We start from the raw sequence: 18,730 nt of genomic DNA on the forward strand, positions 1-18,730 counted from the left end.
CTTTAAAGTATATAGACAGTTTTTGTTTTCACTATGATGTGTTGCTATTTGTTTTTGAAATGTTTGAAGTGCTTGACTTTAGAAAACGACTTTAGCTTCTGGTCTACAGCGCATTTTCACGTTCAGTCGCTTACTAGTAATTGTGCAAAAGAGTCTTCATGTGCTGAAGATCAGGAAAGTTTATTAATGAGTATATTATTTTTTTTTTATTTTCTGAAGCCACGGTATTGCTATTTTAATGCTAACTAATTCACAGCATCGAATCAGAGATCTAACTGTCCATCAAGTCAAACATTTTGATGCGGATATGCTCTGAGCACAGAATGACGTCATTCTGACTGCGTCACAGTCTCTCCGTCTTAGTCCAACATCAGCGCTGATATAAATATCATCCGAATACAGTAAGGTAACGCAGGCGTTCATGAAACTAATTTGCAAAAATTCATCTCAGCCCGAAACGAAAAAACGAAAACAGCATGTGAGTATTTCTACTGCTAATTTTAAATAAAAATACTCTTTAATGTTCCATTCGGTAATCAAACTAAAACACCGAATAGATTATTGAAATCACTACGTTGGTGACAATGTATGGAAATAATAAAAAAATTATATTAGTGGCATTAGAAAGAAAATTTCAATCGAGCGCCGAAAGTAACCCAAGATTGCATTGGTTTTGCTTTACTTTGCCCTGAGATTGTTCCACTCTGCCTCTACGTTTAGTAAAAGGAATTGGAAAATAATGATAATTTAAAAAAAAACTATTAAACAATCAAACCTACAGAATCACACCGAAGTCATACAGGTGAATTCGAAAAAAGAAACATGCATGGTATTGAATAATTTTCCATCCATTCCTCAAACAAATTCCTAGGATCCGGATTAATTTAATCACCATCCTAATTACGAACTTGTTTTTTTTCATAAGCGGAATAGGTTTCTATGTATCCCTATTTAACTTATAGAGCAAGAAGGTCTTCTCTTTATTTCATGACTTCTGAACAGAACTTAGCAAGTGTGAGCCAGTCTTGGTTTAAACTTTCCCACTCGGCCTCTGACTCTAAGCATAAAAATATTAAAAAAATAGATACATTGTGTTATTTCCCCAATAAGCATAATGTTGAGAGTGAAAATTTACAGCACCTATAGTTAAGAAGGTTGTCTATTACCAATAGTATCTGTTTGAGTGGACAATGCCTCAAACAGAGAAAGGAGACACATTACATACATACATACATAATACTTTATTGCATAGCTCCCCCTTGGGGGCTCTTCTGCTATACATGAATGTTAAAATATCAAGTTACAGAGAAAAAAGGAAAAAGAAAAAACAATACTTCAGTAGGAAAAACTCAATATGACGATTCTTCCTTTAACAAATTTAAGAATGAAAGGGCTCAATATGTTGAGGTATTGGAGAGTGAAATTCAAAGGTAATTCATTTTACAGCTCTTACAGTTATGCAGTGGGTCAGCTGTAATCAAAAGATTACAAACCTTCCAACGACTCGACTTGCTGCAACTCACGCTCTATCTTGGAACAGACTTCCTTCAAAGATGATAGCTCAGCTTGAATTAGTTTCGATTCCGTCGTCAATATATCTGGCTGAATCTGTGAGCAAGGCAAGTGAATAGATGATGTTGAAGAGCTGGAATGTCTATAACTGCAATATAGGCAAAGACATTTAATTTAAGCAATAAATTATTAGTTGCAAATTTATGAACTAAATATGATGATAGTTAAAAGAATTGTCTTCGGAAAAAATTCTTATTATGTACTTATAACGTATCTGTACATTTTTCTCATTGAACTACAGTTGTGTTCTCCCAATTTTTGATGTGGTCTCTCATGTTTGTTTAATAGGATAAAATTGTTTAATTGAACAGAATGACATAATAAAGACGACTTAGAAAAAAACAGGAAGTATGAGACCCTGGCCCTCTTGGGTAACGAGCTGATTGGCAATTGAACTCAAACAGTATAACTTACTGGAATTTTCACATTTGAGGATTGGCTTCACAGGAACAGTAGAGCCTATAATGTCAGGATTCTCTAAGTCTGCAAGTCTTTCCTTCTTGGTGCAGCTGTACACCTCATTTGGAGGAGAGAAAGTTGGGGCACAGAATAGTAGAGACTTTCCCCTGTTTGCTTTTTCAACCAGTCTAACTTTGCTTCTACCATTGGAATCCACCTCAGGTTCATTGCACTGATAGGGGCTTGCAGCTTGTGCTTCATTTTTTCTGGCTTCCTTTGCAGTGGTGTCTGTAGCCCTAGAACTGGTACCATTGCTATTGGCAGCTTCCTTTGTGGATTTGTGATTCTGTACTTTCATGGCTGATTTCTTTCTTATCATTTCTCATTTCTCATTTCCTCACTGGCCTCCTTCATTATTTCATCCCATTTTTCTTCATCTGAGCCTCTGTACCAAGAAAACCAATCATTTTATAAATTCAAGTTCATTCTTTGTTTCAAATTCATAAGGGTTAAGTTAATGAACTTATTTACAATTTTATTTTACACGAAAAAATTGACACTTTAAGTAAGCTTGTGTCGTCCACTTGCAGACACCTAACATTTTCAAAAGTTTAGGTGAAATTATACACTTTCAGTTTTTTAACAAACCATGTAGAGTGAATGAAAGAATTAAGAAGACCCTTTAATGTAGAAAAGTGCAAAGTGCATGCTCACATTGTACATCAATATATTCCAATTTTGTTCTTCATATTGTCATGTTGTACTCAGAGCTCTAAAAATACAAAGACAAGTGTTATTGAAATGATTGACTTGACTCATGAAGATAAAGGTTTCTCCAGACTGTGTATAGTTGTAGTAAGACAGCTAAGTAACAGCAAATTAAGCTGTTGAATGGAGTCTAGAGTTAAACCTTTTATTAAGCTGCACTGTATTAAACATGCATTAAGCAGTCAGTAATGTCAAAGTCCCAAATTTTTTTCCCTTAAATACTATAAATTTCACCTCTACCAGGTGATCACCTCTAATAGATGGTCTTGCAAGTCACCCTTTACATAATCCCAACAGTCTGTTTCTACTGTCTTCAACCTGTACTGAAGGATCACTCAAAGCTGATCCACTCAAATAAAACGAAAACTAATCCACAAAATAATTCAACTAAACTTTTGTCGATGTTTATCTTTGCATAGAAATGTAAGTACTTGAGTTCAAATTTCCTCAACTCATTGCAGATTATGTTTCTCCTTTAGACTGTTAAGTCAAATATTATGTACGAACATCACACAAGTTATTTGCTGGCCAACCTGTATCAACCCTTTAACTCCCATGAATGACCAAGACAGAATTTCTCCTCACAATATAAATGCAATATCAAGCAGACAAGTCATGTGAATAAAGAAAATTATCAATTAGGGGTTAATTAATTTTTTCAATACTACATTCTCTGAACTAACATTATAAGAATTGTATGGTTGACAGTAAAGAGTATTAAAAATTTGATCTGGAAGATAAAGGGTCAGGCAGTCAGCCAACATCTATAAAGTGGTTATCCTGTCATTCCTCCAGGGTGACCACCTAACACAGGTTCAACTGCACTTTAATCTGAGCATGCAATACTTAATTAAAGGGCTAAATAATGGTACTTTTGGCTAAAACAACATAATGTGTTATTTTGCTTTCTTTCAATTGCATTTCTTCTTTGTTACCACTTTGCACCCTAACTTCAATATGCATATTCTCTATACTGTTCTCTATACCTTTCCTAATGTGCTGACAAGGAAAATTTGAGTAACAATCTAGAGCTTCTTTAGTTGATGATCATTTCCTTTATTCTCATGACCTTAATATCCCTTGCGAACTAAATTCCCAGTTTTCTGGGTTAATTACCTTTGTGCTGTATTTTGCCTTCTTTTTTTTCCAAAAACTCGCAAGTTTGTGAGGGTGCCTAATTGTGAGAACGATCTAAGATTAGCAAAGTAATCAATGGAGAAAAGTTGACATGAATACAAGGTTTCTTCAATGTAACATGTGGTGCAGCTTATGAAAAACTCATCAGGTAATTACAAAACGGGCAACAAAATTTCTACTTGGATTTGTGCAAACCAATTTAACGATAAGGACGCACTTTCATCTTTTGTTGTTTTGGAATACAAGGGGAGGCCATTTACTTTGTTGACAAAATGTTAAAAAAAAACCCTACCCTGGCTAGGTGGTAAGAGTATGATAAACGAGCCTTACACTTCATTTTCCCCCTCTACCGTGTCTTGCAACTTCATGAGGTAAACTATTTTCCATCTGATACACGACCGTTTGTGTTCTAGCAGGTAATTTAGTGTTAACAACTGGGTTGAAAACGTAAATTAGCCACCGTAAAGGGTAAAACACATCGCGAAGGTGTTCTCGGAATCGGTTGACCGATTCCGAGAACACCTTCGCGATGTGGAAAGAAATGACAAGGACGCATCCAAACCAGTCGCTAAACTCTTTAATCTTCCTTATCATTCTAAACAGCATATGGAAGTTTGCGGCCTTTCCTTACATCTAGGCAGTTCGGAAAGCCGTAAAACACTAGAACAAAAATTTATATTCCAAATCGGCACCCTAATCACCACGGAATCAACGAGCGCTTTTCATTCAACTAATTTATTCCTGTTTTCTCGTCACCATATTCCCACCAATGGCGTGGCTCCACTTTCTACATATAAATCCACACACAACCCACAATTCCTCTAATCGCTCTGACGAAGGGCTAACGCTCGAAACGTCAGCTTTTTTACCCTTTACAGTGGCTAATTTACGTTTTCAACCCAGTTGTTAACACTAAATTACCTGCTATACTCTCCCACCGACGCAGCACCACAGTTTCTTTAGAAACTTACCCCTTTATTCGTTTGTGTTCTAGTCTCAGCTGTATTCAACAGCCAATATCGGGGTCAACTCAGTTTGTAACTCAACAGCAAAAGAAGTCCTACGCGCATGTTCTGGATTTTTTTAATACCGGAAGCAAACTTGATGATGAAAACTCTTTGCGACAATTAAAGTGCAATAAATTTATTTATATAAATATTTTTATAAAAATAAAAACATCCAAATCTTTTATGAGCTCTCTCAAAACTTAAACGTAAACAAAGACGAAAAAGTGCTTTTTTTCCATCCCTTACCATTTTTCTTGCGACAGTCAATGGACAGTAGGGAAACAGATGCTGTGATCAGAAATTTATCAGCTTTTGCTTTTTTGCGACAGATTGATTTAAGAACCGAAGCCATGGCTGCTTCTTACAAAATCTCTAAGACGAGCTTCAAGGATTTCTGTTTCGTTTGTTATGATGTCATGTTACCATGATAATGTTCCATTCGAATCAAAATGCTTGCGCTCAAACATGGGCGTGCTCGAGTTTAATTTTGTAGTAAGTTATGTAATCGGGTCGGGTGTTCAAGGGCATAGGCGAGGGTCCTGAGAGCCCCCCCCTCACTCCTGCCGATAGAGGTTTAGCTCGGAACGGTGGGTTGAATGCATTCTGGCCTCCCCTCCTAACTTCAAATTATTATTTCAACATTTCCGGGATATTACCCAAGATAGTTTTTTCCCTTTATTATAAGCAGAAATCTGTGTGTTAAAAAAACAATTTAAATCCTACATATTTCTTCTGTGCTGATATTGGCTTTCTCGACATTCTGACTTTCCTAATCTTTTACTAATCAAGCGAATCTGATAATATAGTCTCCAGCGCAACGCTGAAAAGCCTTGTTTCGTGCAGAGGTGTCGTCATTATATCTAACTGTACTGACAGCTACGTCTTCAAAGCTGTTTCCTCTGCCTGAGATTATTATAGTGGCAATGGGAAAGCTGCTGCCTTGTGTTTCACTAACTACACATAGCTAATAAGAGGGCAAAGTTCAGTAAAAATTATCGTTTTAATTCCATGTTAAATTTGTGCCATACAAAAGCATTTGGTTTAAATGTATTCGTCTTGTCTCATTATCATTGTGACAAAATAATTCATAAAAAGAAAACGAAGTTTACGAAGGGGGTGTCTCTAAGAACGTTCTTTTCAAGATTTATTGTAATTTCTATCCTAGATTGCTAATAATTACATTTGAAAAAAGAAAAAGGGGTTGTAACATTGGCGGTGAAATGTGCTTTTTTGTAATTTTTTACGTTACATAATATAATAATGTAAGACTTAGAGTAAGTAGTGTCCATTAGTAATGTAAAATACCACAAAAAGAGTAATATTTTAAGTATCGTAACGTAGTAAGTAACATCATAAGTGATGCAACCTAATCAGTGATATAACTAACGTATCGTCATTATAGTCTTGTAAGTAAGGTAGCATAATTATTGGCAACGGTCTGAGTATTGTATCGCAGAATGTATTAGTATTGTATTGTCCGCTTTCGAAATATTGTTTTAGAAATTAGAATTAAAAAAGAGGTGATCCAAAAAAATTAAGTTCCTAGAACCCCGATCACATGAAAAGATTATGTCCAATAAACCATCTATACATCCACGTTCCTCAAACGCGCTTGGTTGCCAGTAGCTCGTGTCAGTCCTGTGACTTTGTGCTTCGTGCATCGAAAGAAAAACATATTTTCTAACCGCATTGTGGGAAATTCCACGCCGATGGCGAGAATGAAAGCTACGGCATACGACATGACTATCACAGCAACATAATAAAATGCCTTAAAATAAAAAGTTTACGATTAGCTGACCCTTCAAGCTATTTTGGACAAAATTTTGATTGCGGTTTGGTTTAAATCTTGTATGTTTTTAACCAAAAGAAATACATAAAGTGAATTGTTTTTATTCTAATTCCAATTATCTAATCAATTAAAGAAATACCTAAAGTGAATGGTATTAATTTAATTCTAATTATCCTAGTAGTGGATACTAACAAACAAAATCAACGACTTACTGATTTTGTAGAAAGTCGCATCAATAATTCAACCGTATTCCACGTCCCACCAATTAGTTTGAAACAGGTGGTTGAAGATCTTAAGAACATTCCTGATAATAAAGCCAAAGGACTTGATAGAATCGGAATTAAACCCTGAACTCATTTCCAGACCCTTCATATATTCTCAAATTCATTTGATTATTACTAAAGTGACTTAAACTGCGCTACCTAAACATGTGAGACACTTACTTCCATAACCCTTGTTACACGCATAGATAACCCAAGCTAGGGTCAGACCCCAAACAAAGCGACTGAAGGTGCCGTAAATTATATTCTCAGCCTTGATGAGAGGCCGGCCGTCTTCTTTTCAAAATGTATACACACCGTATACAGCTGAAACACCCAGTGAAATACTGAGAAACCAACCAACAAGGCACTCTACCTGTCTTGGAATCTTGCTCTGAAAGACATGACGAAACAACATGGGATAATTTGAAAGCAGCAGTTAAATTATTTTCTAGTTCTACGAGATTTTAGTGTCGAAACTAACCGGAAATGCCTAAGCTTTCTCTTATTTCGCAGTGATTGGTCCAAAGAACTCGTGTCACTTTCTCAACCAATCAGATCCAAAATGAAAACCAATGGCGATTTTGTCACTCGCCGGTTCCCGCGCTTCAAGCAGTTTGCTTGTTTTTACATGAAGTTCTTATTGGCTCCTTTTGCAGCTCTCCTTTCTTCTGATTGGCTATTGTGATTACTTCGGTTCTGGTTCAACGGTAGTCAATCGAAATGCGCTTTATATGGTTCTGATAAATACATATGGGAAGTTCACTCTTCTATCAGTTTTTGTTATAGCTAGTATTTTAGGATTGTTCTTTACACCTTCTGCGTTGTCATCTACAATGTAATTTCCTCCTCGACTCCGGCTACTTACCAACGGGTTTTTTCCCTGATTCTTTTTTTCAATATGAATCAGGTAGCCCAGGGCAATGCCAACGAGGTAAGGTGCGATCCGGCAGTATGGCTTTACATAAACAAGGTCAGTATAGCTACCTCTGCCTGGCTCCTTTTTAAACCTAATAAGAATACCATAACAAATTTGTTAAACTATTTGCTACGTGACTGGAGAAGTCGAACAGAAATTACAGTCACGCTGTCACGAAAGAGATGAGCTCTTTTGATAATCAGGGACGACGTAACACGAAGGTGTGTGCGTGAAAGTTTGGGTAACCGCTATAGTTGTATTTCTGCCTCATCACAGACGGTGAGCGAGTAAGTGAGGGCAAGATATCCGGGTATTCTGCTGCCACACGAGAACAAAGTACTTTTCATCATCAGGAAAGTAACAATTGATTGTTCAAATTGTTAGTTTAATGACCAGGCTATGGTGGGGTTCCGGCATGAACCATTTGAGCCATTCAGTCATCCATTCGATTTTTTTCTTCTGTTCAACACTTTCCTGAATTCATTGAACAATTTTGTCCAACGAACTTCATAAATATTTGCCTGACTTCTTTCTGTTATCCAGCCTTTTATTCTGTCAAACACATCGGGGTTCTAATCAAAACGCAACGAACGCAGTTTACACGAAAGCCTGAAACCTTTCGTGTTCTTTACATGCCAGGTAGGCCAAGCAAGTCGCGTGGATAATTCTTTTGTTTGTCTTTCGTAATTTAACTTTTGAGCAAAGGCTAGCATAATTATACATATCATAATTCTTGTAAGCAATAAAAACTCATGCAGATATTAAAAAACATGTTTTTGGTCATGCAAGTCTTTCTTCAACATTTTCCTTATCATGCAAACCGTATTTGATCCATTGAGCTTTTTGTTTGCATAAAGTTACTATGTCTTTGCCGAGCATTAATTTTTTTACTGATGTGTACAATAAATCTTTGCCTTTGAGAAAAGGTCCCCATTGTTTTGGTTGATATCTAACATTGTGTTTAGTCAACTGGCAAATTAAAGCCAAGTTGTTTTCAAAATGGTAGAACCCATATTTGAAAATTAACGTTGGAAGATTTTTTAGAGTTTATATGTTTGTCACTCATTGGAATTTGAAGCCAGGGTAAGTAAGAAATATATCTATACAAAAAATTTTAATGGCAACCATAAATTTTTCCTTGATTAGCTGTCCCTGGTTTCCAAATACCGATTCAAAATGGTTGCTGTAGATGAAGATACAGTACTGTAAACAGTAAATCGAGCAGAAAAAATATTAGTGTAAAAAGTCACCTTTCCATCTACCAACCACCTGAAGGGGTTTACGACTGATTTTAAGAATTGATGTTTGTATTGCCTAGTTTCTTGGAAGTACTAACTTGTGAACAAAATATGATCGGGTACTGACTCCAGACTATGGGCTTAATAGCCCTGCCACTGCAAGGAAAGGCCAAAAGGGAATTTCTTCTTGTATTTGCATTAATTGTCGAGCAGAAAGACAACGAGAAGAAAGTAAACTATTAAATAGGAGGATAGTGTTCGATTTGATACCACATCCTCTGAGTTGGAATTATAAGTAATGCACGGCAATTGGTAGGGAGAGTTTGATATCATAAATTGGGATTAAACTGGACAAATCATGATCGCATACCAGCACCAAGGTCACTGTGCTGTGTTTTTGTTTTAGCTAAATATCGATTTAGACTAAAAAGACTCGATTTTTTCGCTGGAAGCTTCGAAAAGTCTTCAAAGAGTCTAAATTGTGTCGGGAAAACGTTACAAAGCTCAATCAACTCTGTAAAACGATACCAAAGAGTTTACCAAACTATGTCACGTTTGTGCTTTCCACAAGAATGAAACCACTTGTCAACAATATGGACGACAATGAAGTAAAACGTGACCTTTGAACCAAGGTGGTACTTATCATAGACTATCACGTTTGCCACATTTCTTCTAGTTGACAAAAATTACCGAAGGACTTGCAGGACTAAGGTTGTTTTTCCGTTTAAGAAAGTTTATGGAACTTGTTTCTATGAATGTAGGGGGGTTTTGAACGAAGTTGAGTGCTTTAGTTGACCCTTCATGTTTTGAATAGTGCCAAGTGTTATGAAAATCGGTGTCATTAGCCATTGCCTGTGGAAATTGGACCGACGTAAAGAAATCTCTTTGTTGAAGTTCTTTTTTTAACACTCATAAACTCAAAGTAAGACGATGACTGTAACTGAAACTGATCTTTTGAGAGTAAATGACAAGTGAGAAGAGCATCGCTACGACATCCGATGTTAAAGTTATGATAAAGCCGGATAAGATCAACTGCTGAAATATCACAAACTATATCAAATTTTATAATATCATTTCGATGTCTTCATTTTTCATTCGGGCACACTTGCCTTTCTCTAACCGTACAACTTTTTGTGTTGTGTTGTTTTGCCTTTTGTTTCACCTTTTATTTGTCTTTGTTTTTTTTGTCTCTTGTTTGAGAAACATTGAAAGAAATATGACTTTGTTAGAAATTTGTCACATGTTAGGAAACTCGTCAGATGTGATAATATGGGAAACAAAGAGTACACTTACATTTGCCTCGCTGTTAACATGTGGCTTCGTTTCCATGTTGGTAGTAACACTCGATAAATGTCTCGGAGGCACCGGTTTAAACCGCGTAAAAGTATTCATTTACTCAGGATTTTTATTCTACAATCATTCATTTGCGTATAAAAAATGATTAATTTCGTTTGTTTGTGAAACCTTCCTTTAACAATCTCTTACTGGTAGAAAGAGTAACCTTGGATATCGCCGTTGTAATGGAGAGGAGTTTTGGATTCTAGTAACATAGACATGTTGTCAAACAGATATATTTGGAAAGTAAGAGACTTTTTCTAGTGAGACATTAGATTACTTTTATTACCAAGGTAAATTGTAATTGAGTGTATATACGGTTATGAATACGCTCTCTGAAACCGTTCACAACTATTTAGACTGATAAAAGTATTTTTCCATAAATCATGTCCACATTAGGGCAAAAAATTAACTCAAGATAAACATTTTTTGATATTCATCCAGTAGTCTAAAATGTGGGTTTATTGAATGTTTGCGAGTCATTTTTTCAGTTGAACAACGAATTTTTGGTTGTGTACTTTTCAAAACAGGGCGGTTTTTAACGGAGTGTCGAAAGTAATGAGGTATTGCTTTGGATTTGCCTCACTCTGCTCTATGATTGGTTCCAAAGAACTCGCGCCACTCTCTCAACCAATCAGATGCAAAACTAAAGCCAATCACGACTTGGTCATACGCGTTTTCCCGCACTTTGGGCAGTTTGCTTGGTTTTACTTCTAGTTCTCTTTGGTTTTTAAAGGTATTTTCTAATCCTCTGATTGGTTGTTGTGATAACTTTGGTTTTCGGCTTACGACACTCAATCGATAAATGCTCCATGTGCCAGTAATCATCCACTGCAATAAACTTGCATCGTTCAGATAGCAACAAACTAAAATTGACCACCTTTTTAGAGAAGAAACTTGCACATTCAAAAACTGGCTACCTAACTAATTCTCCTCTAACTATAAAGAAAAACGGTACCTGTTACTTTCGCGTGGCGTTTTTTACTTCGACTGTTATTCGAGAAATGATTAGAATCCTCAGAGGATTTTTTTTGTTTTTGTTTTTAAACATTTTTTAAAACACTAATACTAAATACTAAAAAACATATCCTTGCTGCTTAAGTTTTTCAGTTTCAGTCAGGCACCACCGCATTCCTATCAGAGAAAAAAAATATAACACTGTTAACAATTAAAGCTTTGATATATCTCCACGAATGCAGTTCTGGGACTTCTAAGTCTTCCGTGTAATAGACTAAAAATTATCCAGGTGAGTATCGGAATTAACTCGGGTTTACCTCGGTTGCGCCCCTTTCCTAACATACCAAATTCTCACGTCTCGGGCAGTTCGCCTGTTTACTTTGAGTTGTCCTGGGTTGCCTGTGATATTTTCCTTTTCTCTGATTGGCTATTGTATTACTTAGTTCGCTTTTGTTTTACGACTCTCGATTGAAATGCGCACTATTGTTACGAGTAAAATTACCTATTCTCATCAATTTAAGTGTTCTTCGCTGAGGAGTTGGTAACCGGATGATTTACTGAAGCGAAAGAAGGAAATCAGGTAAAAAACAAATTGTTATTTGGATCAGGGCATAGTTGTTCAGGAGGTGGTAACGGTATCCAACGGATGAATCGCTATCCAACGGATAAGTGACGACAAAATGTACCGCACCATCCACCAGAAAGAGATTTACCTTGCATTTAGCGTTATCTACTCCTCGGACAACCGGGGATAGATCAATAACGGAAAACCATATTGGCTCGAAATTATCCATCAAGACAAAATAGACGTGGTTGGTGTACGTATTGTAAAAACGTTGACTCCTAAACAGCATGGTCCGTGAACGTTGATACCCAACGGCTTCATGAGAAATGTTACATAGTTTCCATGATTCATGGCAAACGTCTGTGCATGATAATTGTTTTCTGTCAGGAAAGTGTGTGTGTGTGGCTTCTATCATATACCACGTGCGAAACAATGTCGTTCATGTTTTTATGTACCCATAAAGCTTTTGGGTCTCATCGTTGATTGTCTTTTAAGTGTCAACGGTTATGCAATCGAGTGTATAGCAGGAAGGACTAGAGGAAACATTTAGAATGTCACAATTCTCAGTTTTTTAAATTAGATATTTACCGATCATCGTATATTTTGTTCACTGCATAGTTTAATTCGTTGGTCCCCCTGCAAAGCAGAAAAAAGGGTGGATAGCGTACGTGAATAACCAAGATGATGTCTCACTAAAAAGCAGGTTTACAACTGACACAATACCAAATCAATCAGCAGCAGTATTCGTTTGAGGAGTAAAACATGATGACTAAAATATCATGACTTGCATATTAAATATTATGCAGTTAGTGATCTGGGTGGGTATCATAAGATGACTTGATCAATACATTTTTGTGAAGACCAATGTCCTAAAAAGATCTGAAATACAACAATTAAATTAATGGTCGGTGGGTCAGTGCACTAAAATGTATTTGGCTTAGGCGTTTGTCTTTACAAAGAAAGAAACAAAAAAAATGAAATGTGATTTGTACTCACGTCTGAAATGCAACCGTGTTTATGTCCACATTCTTTTGACCTCTCCTATTTAAAAACAAGTTTAAAGGTTCACATCAAAGGAGAAGAACAAAAGGAAGGGTTTCATCTTCATGATATGTTAACATCATTCGAATATCTAAGTGTATTTTATTAAATTAACCCGGCCCAATTTTTTTGGTACCATGATATATAATTTTTACATTCGTTAGACATGGTATGTCTTCCCGTCAAGTAGTTTTTTTTTTCCTCACCTTTTCCAGTAAAAGAATATACCCAGTGCTACGACAGCGATTAAAATGATTACCAAGGGTAACACCACAGCAAGTGCATTAACGCCTATCAAAGGATGGAAAGCATCCGTCAGTAAAACTACCAAGTGGAGTGAATTGGTTTTCCTCATATCTCAGAAAGAAAGAGCTACTAGGAAAGATTTTTTCGTCCTGTCACGAAAATAAGATAGGGAGGTATTATCAGGCCTCTTCACCCTACTTGATTTTTAGCCCACCTTGATCATCTTGAAAAACGCTACACACAGTATATTCGTGTTTCTCGAAAGCATTTAATTTGTCTGCACTGAGGTGTATTTTTCCTCGGGACTGATTTGGATCAACCTTTCTGCTGACCAAAATTCTGAAACTATGGGCTATAAAAGCGACAAAAAAATTAAAAAATTCATTACAACAAAATAGTGGTAGGGAGATGACCTTAGATGAAAAAGGAAACAAATACTAAGCTATTGAGTGACATCAGACACCTAGGCAAGCTCTTGGGCCAGTGTTTTGAAAAATACATGAGATATTTTGGCTTTTTGGCCAAGTCAACCTTGGTCTCCATAATGACTACTCGGTAAGAGCACTTACTGCTTTCCTACGCTTTTAAACATATAACTACACAAGGTTCAACCTTTGCGATGATTCAACCGGGGTTTTTCGCCAACCTGGGGTGATATAAAGAGGCTCATCCAGCTGTAGCTCTCTTTTTAGTTCGTTCAATGCCAACTTAGCTTAACCATTCGCATGTTCTTCGTGCAATCACAGTCAACTAGATCCTTTGCTGCCTTGTTCTACATAAGTCCAATCCTTTTTTTCAATAAACTTAAATCAACTTAAAAAACATAACACGATGATGATTAAATTGGTAACAAGACTAGGTGAAAGAAATATTAATTATGCTGCCCATCGCCCAGTGCGGTGGTTGTTGGGTAGCCATAAGCGACGTGCTTGGTTCTTTCAACGCGTCGGATGACGAGACAACACAATGATTAGAAAAACGTTTCAGCAGCACCTTCTGTTTTCCTGTTTCCTTGTTGCGCTCCGAGTATTCCCCCTTCTTTGTCTGTGGTAGCTTCTGTCGTCATTTCTGACGGTGGTACAGTTGGCGAACCGGTAAACACTAGGAGGTCAAATAAAGTTTCAAATTCCGGTTTCTGGTTTTCTTCGAATCGAATCTTCGAATCGAAATATGCACAAGAACTCGCCGTAACAGCACGACGCCGGGGGAACATAATGAAATGAAGACTAACTCAAGAAAACAAATATATATGAAAGGGAGGAATGAAATGCGTTTTGATTGTTATTATATCCTGTTTTTGAATCACCAGCGATCCTTGGACACTGACTGGTTCTCAGCAGTATCACTATATTTTTCACACTATATTTTTCCTTTGATAAAAAACTAAAACAGAAAAACTAGTCTTTCAAGGCTTGCAATTGTGGACTGCAGCAAATCAAATTGTGTAAATAAACAATGATGTAAGAAATGCAAAAGAGGAACAGTTAACTGTCGTGTAATGTAATTTTGATCTAAAATCATAATCAGTGATTTTAAATCGATCACGTGCTTCCCGCCCGTTGGATTTGAACTCCAGCAACCTCAAGTACCTTTATGAAATTGAGCGCATTTTGAAACTGACTAGCAGACTAAATAGCTATAGCACGCTCTATCAGGTATGGCACCCAATGTGTCTCTATGAGCAGAAGTGGTTACTATACCTGAGCAGCCGTAGATTTCCACCCTCATCGATATGTGATTGTGCCACTCAACAGGCATCAGGCGAATGTAACGTGCTGTTATTGGTGGACTGAGTACATTTTTTACAATTGTGTTACTGTCCTGATTTCCATAAAATACCTGATGTTGAGACAGTAAAGACTTAAAACGGAAGCCAAAAATGGTCAGTTTGCTGGGTAACGTTCTGGTGCATAAGGCTCAAAGAAGAAATCTTACGTTTGGTTTAGCATTGTATGGCCTACAATTAACTGCTATACATAAAATAAGAACTTAAGTGAAAATGGGGTCAAGCGGCTAACCTCTCTACTCTCTTCAGCAGTAATCATACCTTTGCTGAACTGTCTTCCGTTGCATTATAAAATTCAAAAGTCACTCCGTCACTGCTATACTGTATGCGGTATCTGGACACCCACTGGTCGTTCCCATTCATCCCCTGAGTCGCAACACCTGTCACTCGAGAGTTATCACCGATATCCGCTTGAAGCCACTGATTGAAGTTATTGTTCATGGCTGACCACCCCCCTCCCTTGTTCCCGTCTGCTTTCGAATTTAACCTTGCCTCCTTTGCGCCATGATCCTCATCCATTTGGGAGGATACCCTTAGGTTGGCATCAGATATTTCTTTATTCTCCACACCAAGTGCAGCAGCACATCCTGTGTTTGAAAAAATATATTTTGTTTGAAAAAGTAATTTATAATAAACACATTCGAATAACCTTCCAACAATAAGATTCTGCTTAGTTGGTTAAACTGCTTGGATTGCTTCATTTCATCACGTAAGGGACCATATCTGTAAAATTTATGGCGTTTTTTTGTCAAATAACCTTATTTATAGAATGATTAATTATAACTGTTCCTTTAAAGCACCTGGACAGCCATAGATCTCTATCCTCATTGAGATATGATTGCGCCACTCCACCGGTATAAGCCGTATAAACCTTGTTGTGATTGGTGGGCTTAAACTGTTGTGAACCACTGCCTCGCTGTTTTGATTTCCAGTGAAAACCTTTAAGACAATGACAAGGAAAACTGTTGTTATCTTGCATGCGAAAAATTTCTATCCCATGTTTAAACTAGATGAAAAATTTGTCACATGAAAGGAGTGTTCTTAATATGAATTATAAACAGTCTGATTATGGAGCTGAGTTTATCTTATCCATTTTTGTCACAGTAAGGAAAACAAGCACAATATTCGTTTCCCCAAGGTGCACTTTTTTCAAGGCTCAGCCACTAAAGTTATCAGGAGGACCACCTTTCTTAAGTTGCAGACGAGTAGTCTTAAAATGATTTAACCTACCCTCGCTACGCTGGCATTTGATGGTTTGTACACCTGGAAGCTCTGGCCATCCTCACCGTACTCCACCTTATACTTGGTCACCCACTGATCGTGCCCATTCCTTCCTTGAGTGGCCAAACGTGTCACACGTGTGTAAGTACCAAGATCTACTTGAAGCCATTGGTTAGCATCATTTGCGAGAGATGACCAACCTCCCCCAAAGCCACCGTCCGCTTTATAATTTAACCTGGCCTGACTTGCAGGGCTTTTTTCATCCAAAATCGAGGATGTAGTTATCTTTGAGTCAGCGATATTTCCGCTTTCCATCCCAAGAGGTGTGTTGCAGTCTACAAGATGTAAATCAAGAATCAGGAAGAAAATGTAGTTTCCTTTGAGAGAATGGTCAGATCTAATTTAAATAGCTACCGATAATAAACACTGACACTGGTCGAATTTAATTTTTTTTCAACTTAGCAGACACGTATTGCTGTGGCCTTTTTCATAATCAGGAAAAAACAAAAACTAATCCGTGGATGGAAACGATTACCCGGTGGACTTGATTCATCTGAAGCAGCATCTTTTTTATTGATTAATTGAACTAAGATGAAGACCCTTACCACAAGCCACTGCTAAGATTTTTTTAAACCCGTTTTTCAAAATGTCCGTAGTCATATTATTGAAGAAGATACTTTTCAACCATGAAAGACAGAAGTCGTTCGAAATGATCGACTCTACCTGGGCATCCGTAAATCTCAATTCTCATTGATATGTGTTTATGCCACTCTATTGGCAATAATCGGACGAAACGTGCTCTGATTGGCTCGCTCAGTCTTTTGACTACAACTGTGGAACTGTCTTCATTTCCATCGAAAACCTTCAAAAGCAAGTTTTAATAAACAACGTAATTAACATCCAGTTTGCTTTATTTTCTCACAATTGCCCAAAAACTTACTTATCCGCCTAACCACGTATCAAGCCACTTGCCTTCCCCCAACCACTCATTTACACTACACAATTACCAAAACTGGGCTGAACGTTTCCTCATTCACGTCCATAGGCATAATATTTATCATACAATCACGGTTTACGATAAACATTAATTTACTGGCAGGTTATCCTGGCTCCATAGTTAGAATGCAGCGCTGAGGGCATACCTCTGCAGAACTGTGTTCTGCTTTCTTGTAAAATCGGAAATTTATCCCAGAATAGCTAAATTGTATTCTGTATTTTGTCACCCACTCGTCGAGGCCATCTATCCCCTGTGTTGCTACACGCGTCACAATTGCTTTACTTCCAAGGTCCACCAGTAACCATTGATAAAGGTCGTTCTTGCGAGCAGACCAACCCCTATTTTTACCATCAGTGGCTGCTTGAATGTGCAACCTGGCCTGCGATGGAGCCCGATCATCATTCAGTTGTGAGGAGGCAGATATTTGCGCATCAGAGATTGATTTACTTTCCATGCCGAGGGGGGACACACAGCCTGGGTAAGTCGAAAGAAACACGCAGATGTAGTCACAGAAAGGTTGAAACTTTTCACTATTTTGTAATCCGTACAATTAAGTGTTAACATTTGGAATCGCTTTTAACTTATTTAGCTATGCCATACTTCCCACATAGCCCTTAAAATTCAAAGTTGAGGCCATACCTTTAGAAGGTAGTTTATTTCTAAGGAAACTATTGCACAACGAGGACTTCCAAGTTAAATACTTAGTTAAGAAACAACGTGAGTTGTGAAAGGAAACTTAATCACCTCAACAAACTTTGAAAAGTTACATGGTTAAATTATCCTTATCAACGCTACGATGATAGCAGGTCACGAATTTTTCCGCGAATTTTTCCACGCCAGAGGCTGGTTTTGTGACTTTACTTCCATCATTAAGCAGGTAATTAATAACGCTTTCGTGATTTGCAGTTGCAAATGTGTTTTTTGCTGGTACAGATACGTGTAAGACAAATGAAAACAAATACATAACCTTATAATAATAATTACGATAACGCTAATTTCAATGACTATAGCGATAGAGGTAATAATGGTGATCAGAGTGATGATAATAATTTAAAAAGTAAATGTTAATGGTGATAAAATATGACAGTGATGAGAATAAAGATAATAAAGATTATAAACAATGAAAAATATGAGGAGAATGGAAGTTACCTGGACAGCCATAGATCTCAGCCCTCATGGATATGTGTCGGTACCAACTCACCGGTCTGATTCGTATGTAGCGTGCTCTGATTGGTTTGCGTATTTCGTGATAAACGACGGTCTCTCTGTCACTATTTCCACGAAAGACCTATGTAAAATTATCAAGACAAGTGGAAAGTGAGCTTTTGATCAGAACATCGATGAAGGTTTCATACACTCCCAAACAATAAAGCTGTTGGGGAGACGGAATATTGCTTTCCGATTTGGGGTTACTTTGTCTTATTGTCTCATATAATTTTTAGATTTTATGTTTACTCCAGATCACTATTGATGTCTTAAAAATAGAAACAATA

General features: G+C 37.2%; 1 protein-coding gene across 6 annotated transcripts in view; it reads right to left on the reverse strand.

Annotated features, from left to right (window-relative positions):
• Window positions 1-18,730, reverse strand: part of LOC131787906 (uncharacterized) — a 64,266-nt gene that overhangs the window by 26,979 nt on the left and 18,557 nt on the right. For 2 of the 6 annotated variants that reach the window (XR_010716811.1, XM_066162925.1), the window contains exons 25-30: window positions 18,387-18,525; window positions 17,383-17,711; window positions 16,964-17,102; window positions 16,250-16,575; window positions 15,820-15,958; window positions 15,281-15,606 (exon numbers count right to left, since the gene is read on the reverse strand). Coding sequence is in view for 5 of the 6 variants with exons in the window: in XM_066162925.1 (XP_066019022.1) it covers window positions 15,281-15,606; window positions 15,820-15,958; window positions 16,250-16,575; window positions 16,964-17,102; window positions 17,383-17,711; window positions 18,387-18,525 (1,398 nt within the window). In the remaining variant the exon portion in view is untranslated. Of the gene's footprint in view, window positions 1-10,471; window positions 11,559-11,883; window positions 11,939-12,534; window positions 12,583-12,942; window positions 12,988-13,193; window positions 13,279-14,226; window positions 14,335-14,933; window positions 15,073-15,280; window positions 15,607-15,819; window positions 15,959-16,249; window positions 16,576-16,963; window positions 17,103-17,382; window positions 17,712-18,386; window positions 18,526-18,730 lie in introns of those variants that run through there. The other 4 variants (XM_066162921.1, XM_066162922.1, XM_066162923.1 and 1 more) reach the window with 4 other exon arrangements.

Source organism: Pocillopora verrucosa, chromosome 3 (assembly GCF_036669915.1).
Source record: "Pocillopora verrucosa isolate sample1 chromosome 3, ASM3666991v2, whole genome shotgun sequence".
Classification (NCBI taxonomy): domain Eukaryota; kingdom Metazoa; phylum Cnidaria; class Anthozoa; order Scleractinia; family Pocilloporidae; genus Pocillopora; species Pocillopora verrucosa.